This window comes from Ammodytes marinus, assembly GCF_949987685.1.
Source record: "Ammodytes marinus genome assembly, chromosome: 2".
NCBI lineage: Eukaryota > Metazoa > Chordata > Actinopteri > Uranoscopiformes > Ammodytidae > Ammodytes > Ammodytes marinus.
Genome location: NC_137231.1, coordinates 11925444 through 11946907, shown reverse-complemented (window position 1 = coordinate 11946907; position 21464 = coordinate 11925444). Strand labels below are relative to the sequence as shown.

At 42.0% G+C, this 21464-nt stretch overlaps 2 protein-coding genes across 2 annotated transcripts; both read right to left on the bottom strand.

The window, feature by feature from the left end:
• Window positions 1-238: 238 nt before the first annotated feature.
• LOC307266807 (4-hydroxyphenylpyruvate dioxygenase-like) lies at window positions 239-5233 on the bottom strand. The gene is made up of 14 exons (XM_080048915.1): window positions 5128-5233; window positions 4996-5022; window positions 4701-4763; window positions 4288-4392; window positions 3996-4038; window positions 3543-3625; window positions 3333-3422; window positions 3104-3207; window positions 2928-3005; window positions 2172-2334; window positions 1513-1584; window positions 1292-1414; window positions 1047-1163; window positions 239-924 (listed from the first exon to the last, which is right to left on the bottom strand). The coding sequence occupies exons 1-14, from the start codon at window positions 5128-5130 to the stop codon at window positions 814-816; spliced, it is 1182 nt and encodes a 393-aa protein (XP_079905041.1). The 5' UTR covers window positions 5131-5233; the 3' UTR covers window positions 239-813.
• A 14433-nt stretch (window positions 5234-19666) lies between these two features.
• aplnra (apelin receptor a) lies at window positions 19667-21031 on the bottom strand. The gene has a single exon (XM_080050169.1). It carries the CDS (start codon window positions 20927-20929, stop codon window positions 19844-19846), a length of 1086 nt encoding a protein of 361 aa, XP_079906295.1. The 5' UTR covers window positions 20930-21031; the 3' UTR covers window positions 19667-19843.
• Window positions 21032-21464: the final 433 nt, after the last annotated feature.

Here is a 21464-nt window from a genome sequence, read left to right as displayed (position 1 = left end):
CAAGAGCCGAAGTTGCCTGAGGTTCTGTAAAATGTACTGTAGACACAGGCCCCCAAAGATGTGTCACAAAAAGTCATTTTAATGATATTCATAACTGTATAGCCGGTAACCGTCTGGAGGCTTTACTCAAGCTCATAAAATCACTGCAGACGAGCGGTGGAGCTAAGTGAATACCGATTTCATAAACTAACCTCAACAGCACAGACAGGAATTGGAACAAGCAGGATTGGTTGTAAATCACAGTTTATTAAAACATGGCAAGCCACAACAATGATCTCTTCCCAGACGAAGGGATAAATGGGAATTTCTAGATTCATGAAAAGGCTGTTTGTTACATGAAACATGGGCTGACCTCTGACTGTCCAAATGATAACAAATATGTATAGTTAAATGTTTTCATTTATGAGAGCTTAAATGGTGTTTTGCTTGAGTCAAGCTTGTTTCAATAATTTTGTTTTTTCTTGTTAAATGTTAATATATATAAAATAAACATTATGAATATACATTTTATAAAGTACTGCACTCTTTTTGATAATGGATACAAACTAAGCCTTCATGAGCATCAGGAGAGATTATAATGAAGTACTTTTCAACACATGAAATACATGTTACAATGTAATAAAACATGCAAATAAAGATTAACAGCATTAATGAACATGTTTTGTGCATTCTTATTAATTGTGTGTGTCACAATATAAGATCAAGCATTATAGTCTTACAAGACACAGGACCCTCAACAGACACTATCATTTCATTAAAAACCGATCGTTACTGTGACTTTGTGGAACTGCAAAGCTAATCATTACAGTGGGATCACATGTTCTTTGAAACTCCATTTGATGTCATGATAGTCAGATTTCCTCTTGAGTGTTGGTCTGCTTCAATGGCTTGAAAAAGCGACTTGAAGTTTCCTGCACCAAAGCCCTGTGGGTAAATCATTTATTAGAGTTACTGACTTTGCACTAGAACATATGTTATCATATCGAGACATAGAATAATGTACTGTATGTCTTCTCTTGTTTAAAAGTTGTCAAAGGCGCCCTCACCTGGTGGTTATGTCTTTGAATGACTTCCAGGAAGACAGTGGGGCGATCCTGAACTGGCTTGGTGAAGATCTGAAGTAAATAGCCATTGTCGTCGAAGTCCACCAAGATCTTCAGCTCCTGAGACACGAGTAAGATCGCAAGTTAACAATTGTCTGCTGTGATGAACTTCTGCCCTCAGGTTGTGTTAGTTAAGGTTCATACCCCTTCACTTTAGAATATAGTTCAAATGTAAACCTAGTCCCTACCTGCAGAACATCCAGATCCTCTGAGATTTGGACCTTTGAGTTTTTCAAGTTCTCCCTCAGCTGTTCGTAGTAGGTGTCTGGCACACACATGAACTCAGTCCCACGCTCCTTCAGGTTCCGAATCTGGAGATGTGTGGATTCATCAAAGCATTATTGTTGCTGCTATAATTGTGATGCATCCAAAATCCAAAAAACCAAACCGTTGTGTTTTGTAGACTTACTGCAGTGATGATATCGGAAGTGTTCATGGCTATATGCTGCACTCCTGGACCTCCATAGTACTCCACATACTCCTGTAAAGAGGAATGTAGGTAGAGGACACCTGTTATTTAAGGCGAGATACTGCAGGCAAAAACATAGTTCTATCAAGCACTGGTCAATTTTGCGTATTTTGCTTAAAAGAACATGTCCTTCTTCATACTATGATGAATAAAAATTGCAAAATGTACGTTGCGGTTGTGTGTTTCTCCTATACAACCATCTCTAACGGCAATAATCTCAACATTACACTCCAAACCAATATACTCAACTCTTTTAAAGCACTTACATCATCTAGACTTCCCATAAACATTATTAGCACTATTCTGAAGGTTATTACAAAAGGATCTCTTCATATATAATCTGCTCTGTAAAAACGTTGGACTCTAATTAGTTTTCAAGGTTTGCAGATGTATGCATTCATTTGTTAGATATTGCCATATTTGAATGTTTATTCAAACATTTCTGGAAAAAATTGTCATACAACATTATTTTTTTAATGAAAGGAATCAATTAGCAAAGTTTCATGATGATACCATTTATAAGTTAAAAAGGTTACCCTGTTCACCTTAACCATTATTGTAAAAGTGGACAGTTTCTTTTTAAAGTGTAAAGAACATGCCTGGATCTGAGATTTTCTCTTCCCCATGGCAGGCTCGTTGATGGGCATCTTCACCGTCTCCTCGTGGTTCGCCACAACAATGGAACGCAGGGCACTGAACTCTGTCTGCAGCTGCTTGTCATCCACTGACCAGAAGCGGTGAAAGAGAAGGTTTCTTTGATACCTGTTGGAATGTGATAACAAACACTATGTTGAATCATTTTAAATGCTTAGCCAGCACAAGTGGTCTTTTAATAGTTAACATGCCTGAAATGTATGTTATTATCATCATCTCATGTTCTAAATCTGAGGATTTTGGCCTGCTGATCATAAATGATTGACTTTTCTGAGTTATGAGCCGGCTCCATGAGATGTTCTACAGCTTTAAAACCTCCGGCATGCGTTAACGCCCCCTCCCCCTTTCCTGGTTCAACCAATGAGCTTGTGCATTTCAAGAGCTGCCCCCCCAGCCCCCCGCCTCTGGCAGGCCTATGATATGGTTCAAAACAAGATCCAGATGTGGAAACAACTGCAGAAGCGCTTAAGAAAACGCAAAGTCATGCTGATTCCTGAACCATGCCAGAAAATCAGAGTTATGTAAGAATCGAACAGGGCAGACCCCGTTCAATTCTTTGTCTGCTCATCCAACCCCACTGACCTAAACCTTTGGAGATTACTTCATAATACACTGAGGTATGAAGAGCAAGGTGTGCTGCTATCCCACATTCTATACTGCATTTGTCTGAACACTCTACGAGGAATAGTTGAGTCCGTTACCATTCCACCACTGGAACCATCTCATCGTCTGGTTGGTTCCCCACAACGTGATCAATGAAGTTCAGTTTGCCACTTGGTCTGGAAGCAGAAAAACATCAGAGAACTTTAGCGGCTTTGTAATGTAATACACAATGTGGTTATCCTAAACCATTGCCTTTTATCAGCTGTACACTCACAGTTTGGCTAATGAAGGATCCTTGAACAGAGGGGGTTGGAAGCCCGGAAGGAACGACCCATTGTATCCTGTCCTCTCCACAAACGTGTGCGTTGTGTCACCAAACTGCAGCCAAATAGAAGCAAATCTACCATTCTAGGACACTTTCAACCAATTCCATAATGTGCTTGATTTAAAAAGTATTGACTAAAATGTTCAATGTAAAATCACAGGGTTCATAGTCCTCTTACCGTTTGAAGCACAGCCAGTCTAACTTTACCATACTTGTCCTCCAGAGTGTAGGGCTCCTTTAATATAACTGCTCCTCGCTCTCGGGCTTTCTGTGGTGGAGGATATGATGATCAGTGCATTATGTGAGTGAAAATGTTAATAGATTAGCATTTATTACCAGTCATTTAATGTGAGATGTGCCTCTAAATTAAAAAAACCTGCAGGGTTACCTGCACAAGGAAGTCACAGTCCTGCACTGTAAATGCAATATCCTTCACTCCATCCCCATGCTTCACTAAATGATCTCCCATCTCTGAGAAAAGAGGAGAAAAAAATTATTCAGCCGCACAGCCAACCATTTCTTTTCGGCTTATTTGGGTATAACTACTCTTTAAGTTATCTGCCAGCAGGCCATTTAAGCTATAACAATGAATATTCATAATAACAGAGAGATTAAACAACACAGTATGGGAGAAAATCATTGCACTCCTCGTTTTGCTGTCTGGAACCAATGTTCTAGAGAATTTTCCTGAAAGTTGTCGTCGTAAAAACGTTTTTCCTTGTGAATGCCAAATAAAATCCATAAATAGCATAATGTGTTTTTTATAATTGTGATATTAAAACAAAACAAAAACTATTTGACCTCTGTTATGTGTTTAAAGCTGCTTGTCAGTTGTGTGTACCTTTGTTTCCAGGATTGAGGGCAGATGAGAACACATAAATGATCTGTGAAACACAAAGTGAAAACATTGCCATGATGACAACAACCCCACCATGAACTAAGATTTGATTTCACCTGTACACACTTGGTACCATTGGAGACGAATAAGGTTATTTTGCAGAGAGCTAGTGTCACAATCCACATGACACAAATATACAATATGGGAAGAGTTGGGTAATGACACCGCCTAAAAGTTCAAGCTGTATTGACACTGTTATTTTGTGTTGTACTTGCAGGCACTGCGGACTCTTTACCTTGCCTTGCTTGACTGCATGGGACACAACATCTCGACTGCCTGTCTCCAAACCCTGGTAAGCCAGAAGCTCAAATCCTAGCTTGTTACAGTAATATGAGGCAGCCTGTTGAAGACAAAGACATGTTTTACCCAACAGGAAATCATTATCATCTCTGATTACACACCACAGTGAATTGAAAAATGGACACGATTGCAAAAAGGGGAGCCTTGAATAGCCTGATAGCGCCATCTTCTGGTGACTAGCGAGGCTTGAACTCAGCTTTTGCTGTGTAGCATGATGTACTTTGAAGTGTGGGGTTAAGCTGTGTCCCCTCCACCCCTCAGAAGAACCAATAGCCTCGCTGAGTATGTGTGTGTCTACCCCTCTCCCCATCTCTTTTTTTTACAACGGGCCCCAAAAAGTGAACTCACCTGTTTTGCATTTCCAACCCAAAAGGTAAGGTGATCAAAGCAGAGGAACTTGCCCTGCTCATGCTAAAAACAAAAAGGAATACCGGTTTAATGAATGAGTCCTGAAAGGAAAATACATTTTTATGTCTTTTTTTGTTTTGTTGCCATAATAACTTTACATAACATATAATCAAGTGTATATTTGAAGCGGAAGGCAATATGCAGCTAAAGTAAAGGGTGTCCAGCTGCTTGATAAGTTCAACATTACTTCATAACCTCTGTTGGGTAGTGCAATGCACAAGATTAGGCAACCTACCTTTTCGCCTTTGTCTGTGTATGTTGTCTAGAATCAAAAAGGGAAAAACACAAAAAGCATAGCCACGCTGAAATACACCAACAAACCAACAAAATGTCACAGGCAATTATTCAACAGTGAAAGGTAACTTACCATCCTGCTCCCAGTGTCGTAACCTGACTGTCAGAATGAAATCTACGCTGAACTTCTGAATTTAAAAGCCAAGAAGGAAATGTTCTAAATCCACACCCATCGGTGAGGAGGAGAAATTGGAGGAGGAGGAGCTGGAGGAGAGTGTTGATGTTTTTGCTGTTATACAATGATTACTTAGGGAAAAACATGTCAACATACCAAAAGGTCTGATCAGACCTCATCATTGATTAATTCACTGTCAGTTAATTGCTTCCCTTTACAATGCTTACAGGAAATCTGTCAAAAGGATACAGAAAAAGATGTTTGTCCACAAAGGTTTAGTATTACAACTGCACTTTCTAGAAGAAGGGGAAAAAAATAATTCCATATGTTACTGTTTAGTGGTGAGAGGAGGTTCACTCATGCAGAGCTCTCATTGGTTCAATGGGTTTGAGCAAAGTGCACCCTCCTGGGCCTTAAAGAAAAACCCCCATTCCATATATCCCCCTCAACATGCAGTTTTGCCAATAATTATGATTATTCCAGTGACTGAGTGACAGACTCCTCCAAGAGAAAGGTAAAGGAGTCATACTTCTACAGTCAGGTCGAACCATTTGTAGTAGTTTTCCTCATTAAAGATATTAATAATGACACAATCCAATGAAATGATTCAATTCTGCTCCAAGGAGATTCCTGTGTGGTAGCAGATTTTGCATAAATGATATATCTCTGGACTCAGATATTGGCATGCTTACTTAACCATTGTTTTATATAGACTTATAAGTGTAATTGGATATATTGCATGTGGGTTGTAACTCTAAAACTGAAATGTAGTTTCCACCATCCCCCTCACTCTCCCGTGAGGAGAGTAGCCAGCCTGACTACACATTTGAAAGAAGACAATGTTCCTACATACAGCCTCCTGCTGTTCTGGGTCAGCCTGCCCCACCCACGATTATAATATGAATGTATATCTCAAAACCTGTCTGCCTCCCAACCTGTCTTCCCCTCCTTCCCCCCACCCAGCCTTACCTGTCTACCTGCCTCCCACCATGTCCTTAAATAGTCCATGATTTTGAGTGAACATGGTCACTTTTTGTTACACATCACGTGTGTTTGAACCAGTGACCTCTCCGCGGAGAATTCTTGCTATATTGATTGAAAATAAACCTGATGCTATACAACATATCACTGTTTGCTTGATTTTCGCACCACACCTGTTAGTTTTTTTATTTGATTTTTGAATTACTCCAATCATGAGTTTGTAATAACATGGTAATTTTTTTATTGAACATGAAATATAAAACAGTGTAGGCTACTTTAATGAATGAGAAAAACCATTAAATCTAACTGACCATTTAAATGCTCTGCAATGATGGTGAGTAATATATGCAGAGACGTTACTTTCAAAGTAATCCTATTGGTCCGTTCCCAACATTCATCTTTGTTCAATCATTTATTTATAAGTCTAATTTTTCTCATTCTGTTATTTCATATCATGAGCATACATCACCTTAATTTGACCTCTTACAGTTTTCAACCAAGGCGGGTTTGAACCCACTCTGTGTCTATCCAAACCCTTGAAGAAATGTAATGTTATATCAATAAAGACAACCTCGTTATTGGAGTTTACTAAAATTCAAGTCATACCATCGAGCAACATTTCCCCACAACAGTAATCCCATCATTTGAGTGAGGCATCTTCCATCATCCATTGATGACTGTTAGTCCTCAGTAGCTCAAAGCGTAAGGTATATCACCATCTTTATCAAAGCTAATCTGGAAGCACTTTGCTTACCCCCCACCCTATAAGAGTATAGGTTCACATGTGGCTATAGCATGCTAACATGCAAAAAAAGTGATTTTTGATCATTCCCATATGCATGTTGTCATCATCACAACATGAAAATAATTTAGTCATGCATTTAATTCAAATGTGGTTTTATACAACTACAGTTAACAAAATGATTAGTTAGTTTGTTCAGTGAGAGCTTTAAAAAAACGGCTTTAAAGTAGACAGAACTTTAAAGCCTCAGACTGTACCATGTTGAGCAGAGAGGGGCTTTCAATTGTTTTAAGGATACGCCATTGTAAAAGTACCCTACATCCTTTTACTTATTAATATATCTATGAAATGGCAATCGGAGTGGTTTTAAGCTGATTCATAGTAAGTCGGACTACTCATAAAGAAAGTGCATGTTCAGTATCTTGATTCACAGATATTTGGAAATTCATCATGACCCAATGATTTATTAATATCTTCATGACTGTTTGCTGGTGACTCATCATTCCGTTTCCATATAGTCCTGGAGTTATTCAGAAACTACTCATTGATTATTAGTGAATTCAATCAATCATCAATCAAAATGTATTCATATAGCACCTTTTAAAAAATTCCGATGTATTTCAAGGTGCTTTACATCTTTGGCAATTTAGGAAGAAAGCAATGGCGGATGCAGAGACCAATGCACGCCAAGCAATTAAATATGAGAAGTTAAAATGATAAAAGAATACGAAACAGTCAATAAAACAATGATAACAATGATAACAACAATAAAAAATATAACTTTTTAAAGTAGTAAAATTATGATAAAAGTAATAACATTTTGTAAAAAACATTAAAATATAGTTAACAATTCAGCAAAATTGAGATGATAACTAATAGAAAAAGTATCAGCCATGAAAAAGATCTCAGACGTCACTTATTCCTCAGTAACTGCTCATATTGTTGTACCATATTGTAAATAGATTCTACACAGTTGTTTGTGTTGTCACATGTCTGCATTCCAGTAACAGCTCACTAATGAGAATTTAAAACCAGCCCCCCCCCCCCCCCCCCAGTGCTCACAGCGCCACAGTCCCCGAAGATCTTTTTGTTTTTCATGCTGTTCCCAGGAGGTTCACTGTTGTCATGGGATGCACCTTTACACATGCAGATATAGTAAGATAACATGGAGGATTACATACTGTCTGCTGCTTTACATATAGATACGGCTGTTAGATCATTTGAGAGTGTGATATTGGGGGGAGTTTTAGTTTATGCACCATTGGACGGAGTTGCACATGCACTGCACTTAAGCAGTGCAGTGAAATGCTATTATTTCAGCATTTTAATGTTCTCATCTACTTGAAAACATTGGACATTAATAAACATGATATTTATACTGGTTCAACTTGCATTGCTGCCACAGTGTTTAAAATGTTGTGTCATCATGCTGCATTACACTAGACCGTAGGCCTGAATCCCCTGGTGTTCTGCCTCTCTAAGGACTTAAGACAACTCTGTCCATTAGGTCCTTCCCACGCCAGCACTCCTCACTCATCATTGTAGTAGCTCAGTTCAAAGGAGCAAAACAGCCGTCGAGACAATACATCAAAATGAGTGAATTATCCACTGAAACAAATCCACAAATACTGGTGAACGGCCAACAACAGGAGCAGATATCTTCTGTCATTCGAGATGATGGAGAAAAGGAGATGCACACAAATGTGCAATCTGTTTTCCAACAGGTACGTAACCAAATCAGATCACAGGTGGGTGTGAAGGCCCCCAAGAGCGGCATACTGGAGCTAGTGCAGAGAGTCAAAGACAGAGAGATGGAGATGTCACAGGTGAACAGAGAACATGAGGGCAAGGACGTCATCGACCAGGAGAAGAAACAAGCACAGATGTGGACAGATGGGAACAAAGAAGAAGAAGAAGAAAGGGATGTAAAGCAAGAGGAGCTGTGTGCTATTTTTGAAGAAAAGCTTGCGGCTGGTAAAAAAGCCTTAAGGGATGAATTTGAAGTGCAGATTTCTCAGTTACGTAAAGAGATGCAGGCCTACACTGACCAGGCTCTGAAGGACTTGGAGTGTAAAATGCAGAGCCAGAAAGCCAGTAACAACAGCCATCCACAGGTAACTCCCAATGATCAACAGGAGAGCAAAGGTCCAGATAAGAAACAGAAGCAAACAGCAGCTCCTTCTCTGGCAGCCAGGAGAGGAAGGGTGCTGACCCGCACCATGACCACCATGCTCCCTAAGACATGTGCCCCTGTGATCATCGGCCCACGCGCCAAATCAGAGACATCGAGCACCTACAACGGTGAAAGCTCCCGAATCATACTGAGGGATCCACTGCTCTCCCGACAGGGCAACAAGCTGAGCCAGAGCCGCAAGCCGCTCCTCCCAGCTTGCCTCCCCTGCTGTGCAGCAGCACAAAAAACCTATCCAGGCCAAAACTGGAAGCCATAAGAATTTGTGTCCGAAATTGTCGCATTTATAAAGAGAACGCATAAAGATTTATATTGCTTGTGACCATTACTGAACTTGCTTTTCTACTGTCCTATTTATAATCTATTCCTGAGGGGGCTGTTACCTCACTTACATATTGTAGCTTTAAAAAGAAAAATTTAATAAAAGGTATATTTCGAAAATTGCTGATTTCCCATTCACTTCAATTAATCAATGAATTATTTTGCCATCAAAATGTGATAATAATATATTATATTAAAGAATAATGTTGATATTGAAAACTCTGTTACACAGTGTGACACTTTACACCCGAGGACAAATGTTTTTGGTAATTGTACAATCTGACCAACAGATGGCAGCAGTTCATTTATATGGGCTCACAAGAATCCCATCAGGGCAAATAAATCTTCTGTCATCTCCTTTACAGAGAGTGATGAGGCAGTCTGATAGCTGAATCATTGATGAAGCTGCAGTAGAGCAAAGTGAACTATGGCTCATATTTTTTAAATGCATATGTTGTCCTCTGTAGCACTCTTTTAGTTAAAAATTAGTAGATACAGTATGACTCAGAATAATGATTTGAAAGTTATTGTTTTCCTTTAGCAAACTGTATACATCCAAAATTCTGAAGGTGCAGCAAAGTACTTCAGGTTCCCCTATTATTTGAAGTGAGAAACCAGCAGTAGGGTAAAATAACCTCCACCTTTAAGTTCTGTGGTCTGCTGCTGCTCCCCAGTGGCCAAACAGAGGAGGACTCCTGCTGCACTGATCAGCTCCCAGGAAAGATGTGTAACTTTGATGAAGAGAGGAAGGGGGAGTTTATTTCTGCAAGACCATTTGAGTCCAATTTATCTTCCTAATAACAGATTTGTTTTTTATTAATTATCATTATTTGAACATTTGTATGACCATGATGTTAATCCTACACACTGACTGGTATTTGAAGATTTTTAAAATGTATCTTAAAGGTGCTACAAGGAGCTTTTAAATATTTCTGAAACTAATGAGACAAATTTTTCCTCTGATGATCATTAATTACATGTAACTGCAAACGAGACCATCAGTGCAAAGAATGCTATTTTTATATAGTTTTTTATAATGTCCTGGGTATGCTCACCAGCTGGTCTAGTAAAAACACTACCAAATTTGTCCAAAGGGGGTGCAAGAATTAACGCAAGCTGAAAGTTCCTCGGAGCACTTTTAAATACTCTGACGATCACAATGCTCATATGGAGGGTCTTAAAACGGAATTGTCTCGCTTCTTGTGGGGGTCAAAATGTGTTTAAGGGTCATATACACACCAGCAACGTTTGAAATCCAGATTTAAATCCAAATTATGCTTCCTCCGTGTGTATGAGGAGTCACACCCTGTGATTGTATAGATGCAACGTGTACAAATAGGTGATCTTATCCCTTTGCCATTTACCTCTGGTACTTACTAGTGAAAACCAGAGCACCTGAGCGCTTCCAACAGCTGAACTGGCACCAGGACCCACCAGTGACAGGAGATGCATTTAGTTTTGAAGCAGGCACAGGAGCCGTGTGGTTTGGTGGTGGTGGGGGGGGGGGGGACAGGCCTTCTTGCACAATGGACGGGATAGAGAAGGATGTGAAGAGGATCTTTGTGTCAAAAGGGACGACGAGCCCCCGAGCGACCATATCCGGAGGGGACGAGAGCCCAGCACATTGAGGTCTGGCCAAGCTTATGCTCCCCTCGGAAGCAGCATCTCTCGCCTAACGATATCCACCAGCAGCAGGGCTCATTGCTATGCACTATGCACTATGCACTATGCACGGTTTTTCCCTTCAAATATTCATCAATGGACAAGACAATTTCAGAAACATAAAGATAAGATAGATGGATAGATGGATGGATAGATGGATGGATGGATGGATGGATGGATGGATGGATGGATGGATGGATGGATGGATGGATGGATGGATGGATGGATACCTATTTCCATGTGTTAGAAGTGTAACCCCTGGGTGCTCCGGTGGTGTAGTGGATAGAGCATGTACCATAATGGCTGCGGCCTTCGTTGCAGTGGTCGCAGGTTCAAATCTGACCCGTGGACCTTTACTGCAGGTCATCCCCCTCTCTCTCTCTGTCTCCCCATTTCAACTCTGTACCATCTAATAAAGCTTGAAAATGCCTAAAAAAATCTTTGAAAAAAAAAGTGTAACCCCTGTCTTTACAGTGTACTATATATCCTCTTATTTATTTGCTCAAGTCAACCAATCCGATCTAGTTAGAGCTCTTACAGTTCAGTGGACATGACCCTGCATGTTCAACAGTGAATAACAGTGACAGAGAGGCAGTTTTGGGGGCAATTCGTGTGAGAGCCCCACTTTTCAAATCACCGCTTGAAAACGTGCCACAATATACCAACCAACATTACATCATCAAAAACCCTGATCTCATGCACTGTAAATGCTTTGTTTTTCTAGGCTGTAGTTCTCAAGGTCTGGACAATTACAGTTGGGAGGCCACTTCCAGGTTAAGCTGAGACAAGCTGATTTCAATAGTGATTCCTGAGCCGACGTGGTAGCAATTTACAGTCATCACGTGGGGGAGAGGTGGAGGAGGGAGTCCATTGTGTTGGTGTGTAGCTATACTCAAGTGGCCACTTTGGTGAGGCATGATTAGACATGTTATACCCCATTATTTTGCGAGACCTTATCGATAAGGTTTTCTGTAATTTGGCTCAGTTTGCAAGTCCCGTGGAATTCCATTGATCGCTATCAGCACACATTCGACCAAAAGGAGGGAACAATTTGAGGATAAATGTCGCTTTGAATGCAGAAGAACTTGATGTATTCACACCAAGAAGTGCAAACTGCAACAACAAAACAATCACAAAACTGACTATGTTGGCATTAGTAGATTAAGCCATTTTGTGAGACTTTTATTTTTCCTCTCTTCATTTCCATACATCATATCTTATATATAAGTCTTGGGCTGCAACTGAAAATTCTTTATAATATCCTTTAATCTTAAAAATGTTGTCCTGCCAAAACAGTCCAAAACCCACATACATTTACCGTCCTGTCATGCAGGCAAGCATCCATTTTGACAGAGGGTATAACCATAAACTTTCCAGCTTTCAGCATCAAGTTGGACGGACTTGTTTTGATGGATCAGAGGCTCTGCTGTCTAGACTGGTCGTGGGCTCATACTCAGACTCAGACACTTCATGTTATTAACAGTACAGTACAGTGTGAGACTTAATCCCCTGGACAGTTCCTCATCACAAAGCTGTCAATCCATGGCTTAAAAAGAAGGTTCCTCGTATAAAACCGCCCTAGTTCACATATGGTAGCCTAATATCTTTTTCCAACAGAGGAAAACTGGGGTGCTAAGAATACTGTAATCCTTCCCAGCGTGTGTTAAATGTTTGAGAAATGAAATTGGCATTACAGTTTTTGCCTAATGCTTAAACACTAATAGTGGTTGCTAGGCCCAAAGTATCACAACCTCTAGCTTTTGTGACCATGCCCTAAACACAAGCACCAACCCTACAAACACAATACGTATGTGCTTTGCACTGTGTTTGAAATTCTCCAACACACTTCTTGCAAAACACTACACACTGTTTTTTACACAAGACACATTGTTCAAAAATGAAATCTCCTGCAATCATTGGGAAAACACATCTATTTAAAATACAAAACACAACTAACACTGGAAAAGCACACAGACTCACAGAAAGGAAAAATTTAAAAATAAAGCTAATTGAATACCAATCCGTGTGAGCCTTAGCATTACAAATACACTTCAGGTGAGCTCAGCTTCTTTGTGAGACAGTACAGTAAGAGTCAGGGGAAGAGGACAAGAGAGAGAGGCAGGAGGACGAGGACAAAGAAGGCAACAGACAGAGACAGGGTCACTATAGTGGACCATGTTATAGATCATGGCCTATCAATATAGGAGCCTGGGCAGAGAGTCCAGCCCAAATACACAGTAGCTCCATAATTACTGTAAGACATTTAGATCAGGAATATTTTCGCTGTTGCTTCTCAAAGGATGACATTGCATGTGATGTCGATGAGGCGATGTGGCCAGACGCAAACAGGAGGCGGTATCCATAAAAGGATTCATAATCCACCCACCCCATTCCTTACAACACTTTTTTTTTACTGTAATTGTTTCAGAGTTCATAGAGACACACTGAATTGCTTTTAGAACTGCGATCCTACCTATTTGTTGTGTTTTTTTCTTTTTTTTGGCCAAAACCATGAAATTGCAATATAAACTTTTTTTCAGAAGCTTTTCTATATTTTTTCATGTGTCTCAATGAAAATATAGTGGATCAATCTTTCCAAAAAAAAAATTCAAGAGGTTGGATACGGCATGCAAGGCGATATTTCCCCCGTTGCTTGGTAAAGGAAGGACATTGCCTGTGACGTGGATGAGGTGATGTGGCCAGATGCCAACAGGAGACAGGATCCATAGCCTAAATGTCCAATCATTCCCCTACAACACTATGTTTTGTAGAACATTCTAGTGGTACCATTTCATGTGTGTCTTTGTGTTTTTTTTTATACTTTTGCAAAAACCTGAAATGGCAAAATAAAATAAAAATTCTGAAGTGTTTACATTTTGTTTTCATGTGTCTAGATCAACTGTAGTGGATCAATCTTTCACAAAAAAATCTATATGAGATTTTTAAAGTCAAAAACCATCCAAAGTACTGAATACAGCTGTGTTTTGCATAAAGCCCATCTGTGTGTTGTTGCTGCTAAAAACAGTTTTAAAATGGGATTGTAAGGTTTTGTTTCAAGAGTTTCATTTTGCTGTATAAGTTATAAGTTTATCTCCATGTGCTTTGTCCTATTCGGCCTGTGTTTTAAGTTTTGACACAGTGGGCCAACGTCTGCAACATGTGTGTAAGCATTCGGCAAAAACTGTAAACAGTATCAGATTGATGCTATTTATGAAATATCTAAAAGGGCAAAAGATGCATCCAATAAGGTTGGTAAAATCTGTTACATATCCCTGGAGCCACATACAGAAAAAATTACAGGTTTGAAAACAAGATAAATTGATCTGCGTTAAAAACTTGATTATTTTAAAGAAGAAGTGAAACAGTCCTGCTATTGCATTACATTCAATTGCTTCCAAGCACTTTTTGGTGCATGGAGGTATGTGAGGAAAATAATGCAGAAAATGTATGAAAATCTCCCAAGAGACCCCTATTGCTTATGGTAAAAGATGACACACACAGAGGGACAAATGAAGCCCACACTTCAAGTAGACCCCTGTTTGCTCCAGATTCACAGGTACGACAAACATACAGGCAGGGAGAGGGACACCCAAAAGTCCTTTTGATCTTACAGACAAAGCTTTTAGGTGGATGTGCGCTCACCCTCTTTCCCCCTTCTCCTCCCTCCGTCCCTCCCTCTGCCCTGTGGTAAACAAACAAATGGAGGGATTGTATGGACAGATACTTTCCCTAACTGTAGTTGTGAGCTAATGTTGTTTGTCTTGGGAGTGGTAATAGAAATAGGGAGTATATTGTTTGCTGTTTGTGTGTGTGTGTGTGTGTGTGTGTGTGTGTGTGTGTGTGTGTGTGTGTGTGTGTGTGTGTGTGTGTGTGTGTGTGTGTGTGTGTGTGTGTGTGTGTGTGTGTGTAATAGTCTGGCAACAGGTGGACGTACGCTACAGAGAAAGTAGGTTTAGCGTTGACAGCCCCAGGAATGTGTCAGATCTCTGTTTACATGTGCATATGAACACACACATACACACACACACACACACACACACACACACACACACACACACACACACACACACACACACACACACACACACACACACACACACACACACACACACACACTACTGAGTGCATTTGTTGCTGCCTGGGTGGGATGGAACAGCAGGGAGATCTGAGGCGAGCAGTTGTGTTTTGGTTCATTTGGGTGTGGCAGCTCACACTGACGACAACACTGAGAGCAGGTGGCTGCTGCTTTAATGTGTTTCACTTGGACTGGAGATACTGATTGACAGACACCAGGGAGATTAAAGCATCGTTCTGTGGATATTCTAGATTTCCCTTAATATCAACAAATCTCACGAAAACCCCAAATTCCCCTCCAAAAGTTTATATTTTTCTAAAGTATTGAATACAGTATGTAGCCAAAGCATGACACGCCTTCTTACTTTGTGCCGTATAACTCCATTGTTGGAGAAAATTCAATGTGCCGCTAGTTTTCCTTCATGTTGAGGTGATAGCTGACCATTATCGTCTCTCTTGCATGAAATGACCTACACTTGAATGATCTTGAACGCTCAAAAAATGTATATACATTTTAAACGGATTATGCAAAAAGTTTTTCTAACTTGGCATCTAATTGCGCTTTTCCACTATGGGTACTGACATACTCTTAATCCGCTTTTTGCTTCGTTATCCAGTGGAGATTTAAGTACCACTCGATGTAGCTGTTTGTCATAGTGACGCCACATGAAAGCAACGCCTCTTTCGCATTCCCTGTTCGTCAGCTACCAAAGAGAGGAATGTCTACTAACCACAACATGTTTTCTTCGGTTTGCCATATTCTTGCTCTAGGCCTATTGTATGGAGGGGCAACCTAGGGCACTCATTAATTTTTGTTCATGTGTAAAGGGCAGCCAATAAGGCACTTTCTCTCATTTTCACCACCATAGAGGGCACTTTAGCAACACTTTTTCAACCATGGGGGCACCAGACGGGCAGAAGGGCACTAGAAGGGCACCAGAATGGCACTAGAAAGACCAGCCGGGCAGAAGGGGACTATCAGGGCACTAGAAGGGCACCAGACGGGCAGAAGGGCACTAGAAGGGCACCAGATGGGCAGAAGGACACTAGAAGGGCACTAGAAGGACCAGACGGGCAGAAGGGCACTATCAGGGCACCAGAAGGGCACTGGAAGGGCACTAGAAGGACCATACGGGCAGAAGGGCACTATCAGGGTACTATCAGGGTACTAGAAGGGCACTAGAAGGACCAGACGGGCAGAAGGGGACTATTAGGGTACTAGAAGGACCAGACGGGCAGAAGGGGACTATAAGGGTACTATAGGGGGCACTATAGTGGTCGCCCCCCCCCCCCCCGAGTCCGCCACTGCTCACTTGAACACCAAATGCAAATTGATACAAGCAAAAAAATAGTTCCCCTACAAATGCACTTTTTACTCTGGTGTGAGCAACATCTGCGTAAAACTCCTGTGTTTAGTTGCTCAAGGAAATTATTTTACCTATTTTAAATATGGAACTATCTATTCTTGACCATTAATCAGTACCAAATAGAAGTAGGGAAGTCTGAAAGTATTGATGGACAAATGCATTGTTGAGTTTGATCTTTTTATTTATTAATAATATGGAAAGATCACATTTTTAATTGAATCTTTTCAAGACACACAGTAAAGCAATGATGACTTCAGAAAAATCCAATGATAACATTTTTGTTCTGGAAGAGCTGAACTGTAAATGCACCTCATTTAAAATGTGGTAATGTCGTATTTTGGAAGTAGAGCATGCAAAAGGCTGCAGGTTGTCTTTTTGTTTTGTCCTGACAACAGGTGGCAGCTGTTGGCCAGAACAGCCTAAACCAGTACATTAATGGGAAAGTTCACTCTCCTGATGAGGGGGTTACAAAAGTCATTTTAAGGGGCCTGTGGATTAACATGGTTGACCTTCCTCTAAGAATACATTGGGAGTACTGTACAGGCCACACCCATACACGCAAACAGGTCACACAGGCCACACACGAACAGCCACCACACACAACATTTATGTGTATTCAATAAAAGGCCGGCACACAACTGCTGTTTTTGTGTTGGCGGTGTCCCCCGTGTACCCCCTGTGCTTTGGTCAGCTGGTATTCTGGGTGAGTTATCCCAAAGTGAACTTGCTGGCTAACAGCATCAGACAAGCTGTCATCCCAGCTCATCTCATTAACAACAACAAGTCCGGGGCAGGTCCAACATGCATGATTGACCTTACAGCCTGATTCCACTGTATTGCTGTCAAACCCTTATCTACTGATTATAAACTATGGCCCTTATATTGTTTAATGATGCTGCCAAAGTCTGGTTGATTTCCATCAGCTTTCATACATCAACTTCCAACACTCAACGGATGTAAGAGATTTCCACTGAATAAATCCTTCCAAAATGCCACCCGACAAGACTATATGAAGACTTACTGTGTGTTTGAGCAATCCAGATTCTGTCCGTGTGGCGTGTGACTGCCTGGCTGGGGCCCTGTCATCTATGGCAGTGAACCATACTGCAGATTTATTTCAAAGTCAGCCCTTGTCAAATCTGCCCCATATTGCAGGGGGAGTGAACGTTAAGGAACACGTGAATCATGCTGCTTCAAATTCTCGCCGTTTCACACATGTTGCCACTTTAAGGCGTGATTCAAGACCAACTGGTATAGATGTGTTTTTTTCTCTAACTCCCTCACCTCATTCACTATTTCCCTTTTTGTCCCCCTTCCTACACTGGAGCATCTGCAGTCAGACACCCTCCTCCACACACACACACACACACACACACACACACACACACACACACACACACACACACACACACACACACACACACACACACACACACACACACACACACACACACACACACACACACACACACACACACACACACACACACACACACACACACACACACGCCCTGAAGCTCCTCACAACCGCTCTAACTGCAATCTCTTGTCAGCAGGGACAACTATTGACTTGTTCGGTGGCCCAACTTCTGCCAGGACTCAAGCCCTCACTTCCCCCCTGCCATCGCCGCCATTTTCTAAACGGTGATTATGTCCAGCAGAGCTCATTACTGTCAAATCAAAGCATCCCTCAGAAGAGTCACTCATTGGTAATGACCCTATTATTCAGTGAACATGTTGGGTTTGGTTGGCTTAACCTCATGCGGATAGATAGTCGTGTCTAAATGTTGACAGTCTTTTTGTTTTGCATGAATTGCAGATTTTTATTTAATTTTTTTATTTTACCTTTATTTTACCAGGCAAAATTGCTGGTAAAAAGAGATACCTACACTTGCCTGTTTACCAAAAGAAACACATGACTCTGAGCACTTGGAAAGGTGTCTTTGAAATTCAAAAACCTTTGATTGCAACCCACCAGGACTGTCATCAGATAGTTAAAGTACCACGGGCTGATGGAAGTCACAACTGAGTATCGAATACACATTTGGGATGGCGAATACTTTGCATAATCTGGTTACAGTCTGGATACTGGCTGTGAATCAATAGAGATTAGAGATCTATTAGTTTGAAGGTGTAAACCCCCAATGCAAGGTATTCATAACAAAGCTCCCACCCCTCTGGAGATACTTAACTCTGAAATAACAGGATAGTGTAATGAAACTGTTGTGAAACTAAAAGGTTGAATGAGAAGAGTTGAAATGTCAAGAGAGCCCTTTGTTGTGCAAATATTTACATCTAGTGTAATCATTTTCTTCACTTTCTCCACTCCACCTTTTAAAAAACGGAGCATTTCCAACGCAGCTAGACAAAAGCATAACATACACACACAAGGTCAATGACTCTTAAGAGATCTGGTTCATAGAGCACATCTTTAATTCAGCAGTTAGTTACAGGGCGATGTCAAAAAATAGAACATATACGTCAACATTGATAGCATTTATTTACAGAGTTCCTTTGCCCCCCCATAGTGCCGTGAATACACTGCGAAACCCCCCCCCCCCCCAAGCCCACCTCCACCCGCCCCACCCCGTTCCTGTTCCCCAACAACATTTGTCAACTGCCATCTGCCTGTCTGCCCCCCGTCTCCTCTCCACAAACTATATAATTAAGCTGCAACACCTACTATCTTCTTACGACCCCCCCCCCCCCTCTTTGCAGCCCAGATTTCTACGTTCTCAAACAACAACAGGCTTTTTCAACGAGACACGGCTCTTGTTTGATTTCCCTGCTCACACATTTTCATTTAACAAGTGCTTCTAAAACAAGACAGCAATAGATCTGAACATCGAGAAAAAAAAAAAAATGCTATGGTATGAAAATACTGTACAGCTTTATGTTTCATCCAGTGTAAACAGATTTCAGAACAGACAGAACAGAATTCATCAGTGTGTGTAAAGTCATTTTTCATCTGAACTCTTTTGTGATAGAAATGAGAGCAGGGCAGGAAAAAAAAATATAGACTTTTCTTTTCTTTCACTGAGAACTTGAGGAACTAAAAAAGTAGCTTGGGAGCTCAGCCCGGCTGGCTCCAGCCTTCCAGTCCACACGCAACATGCAGAGCGGCCGTCCACCACCTCTCCTCCCCGTTAGAGCAAGAGGATTATGGATTTCTAACAGTGACAATTCAAAGTTCATCATCTCATCTTACCGGGGTTTGAACAATGGACACGTTAAAGTCTTTATTTCTATTTTTACAAGTGTTCCAATGGTTGGAGTGCATTGGGACTGGCCTGCAGCCCCTATACCAGCTCCACCTTTCCTTCTTATTATACTCTCTTACACCTTGGTGGCCAGTGACTGAATCTCTGACTTCTGAGTCTGGGCGCTGAGCGTGGATGACATGGAGCTCATCTGGCCGTGCATTGCCTTCTTCAGGTTGAGCAGGCACAGGCACTGGGAGCGGAAGCGCAGGTCGAAGAACGCGTACAAGAACGGGTTGAGGCAGCTGTTGACGTAGGCCAGGCAGGTGGCGTAGGGGTGGGCCAGCAGCAAGAAACGCAGGAAGTTACAGGAGTTGGGAGCCAGGTTCAGGTAGGACAGGGCATCCATGCTCTTGAGGACGTGGAAGGGGGTCCAGCAGAAGGCAAACACCACCACCAGCGTAGTGATGATCTTCAACAGCCGCTTCTTCTTCTGGTCCTCCTTGCGCAGGTTGTTGAAGTGACGCGTGACGGTGCAGCCGATGAAGCAGTAGAAGATGGTCATGGCCAAGAAGGGCAGGAGAAAGCCCAGAGCAGAGGAGGACAGACTCAGCCCGGCGATCCACAGGTACTCGTGCCTCTGGTTGATGGTCACGATGCTGAAGTCCATGGCGCACGTGGTCCGGTTGCTGTTTGGGTCGTGCACTGTGGTTCTGAAGAGCAGCGTGGGTAATGCCAGCACGCCGGACAGTAGCCAGATAGCAGCCAGAGAAGCCAGCATGGTGCCCTCAGAACGGAGCCTGTTGCTGGACAGGGAGTGCACGATGGCCAGGTAGCGGTCGAAGCTCAGGCAGGTGAGGCAGAAGACACTGGCGTACATGTTGACCAGGACGACGTAGCTGCTGACCTTGCACAGGGCCACGCCAAAGGGCCAGTGGTAGCCCAGGGCAGTGTACACGGCCCACAGAGGCAGGGTGATGACGAAGGTGAGGTCGGCCAGGGCCAGGTTTCCTATGTAGATGTCTGCAGCCCGACGCTTAGACCTGGATCTCAGCACGGTGAAGATGACCACACCGTTGCCAGACAGGCCCAGGATGAAGATGAGCATGTAGAGGACAGGGATGAGGGAGTAAGAGGGCTCCCACTCCGAGAAGTCACAGGCAGTCTCGTTGTCGTCGTAATACTCGTAGTTATCACCATATTCCCCAGTGGTGGTCTCCATGCTGCGGTGGAAAAGATTTAAAGTCCTTCGTTTCCAAGAGAGAAAAAAAAAGATCAAGAGTCCTGTAAAGTTCCAATGGATCTGTGGTGAATCAAAGCAGTGAACCAGAGGCCCACAGGAGCTGGAGGTTTGTGCTGAGTTCACTGCTGGTGGGAATTTGGAGGACACAGGGGCTGATATCGTGTATAGGAGAGAGACTGAGTCAGTGAGTGACTGTTGGCGCTGTCTGCCTTTTTAAACTCGGCCCTCCACACCAACTGGTTCCCTCCCAGGACGACCCCCCGCCCTCCTCCTCCTCTCAGTAACCCCCCTCAGCACCACTCCATACCCCCCTCCCTCTCTCTCTCACCTCTGCTGGCGGAGCCCATCCCTCCGTCCCCCCCACTGATACACAGCCGCTTGTTGACAGGCCGAACCCACATTAATGATGTGATGTTTTGATACTTCATTGCAGAAAAAAAAGCGATGTCTAAAAATGAGGACATTATCAAATCAATTCATTAATCTTGGGGGAATTTTTCCCCCAGGCTGCCAG

What these genes read in the sequence shown, in the direction of transcription:
- aplnra (XM_080050169.1), bottom strand. Translation starts at nt 20,929, where the DNA reads ATGGAGACCACCACTGGGGAATATGGTGATAACTACGAGTATTACGAC.
- LOC307266807 (XM_080048915.1), bottom strand. An exon ending in AGAGAAAATCTCAGATCCAG is followed by an intron (nt 1,585 to 2,171) that starts GCATGTTCTTTA and finishes TCCTCTTTACAG; the next exon opens with GAGTATGTGGAGTACTATGG. An exon ending in AGGATCTGGATGTTCTGCAG is followed by an intron (nt 1,164 to 1,291) that starts GTAGGGACTAGG and finishes CTCGTGTCTCAG; the next exon opens with GAGCTGAAGATCTTGGTGGA.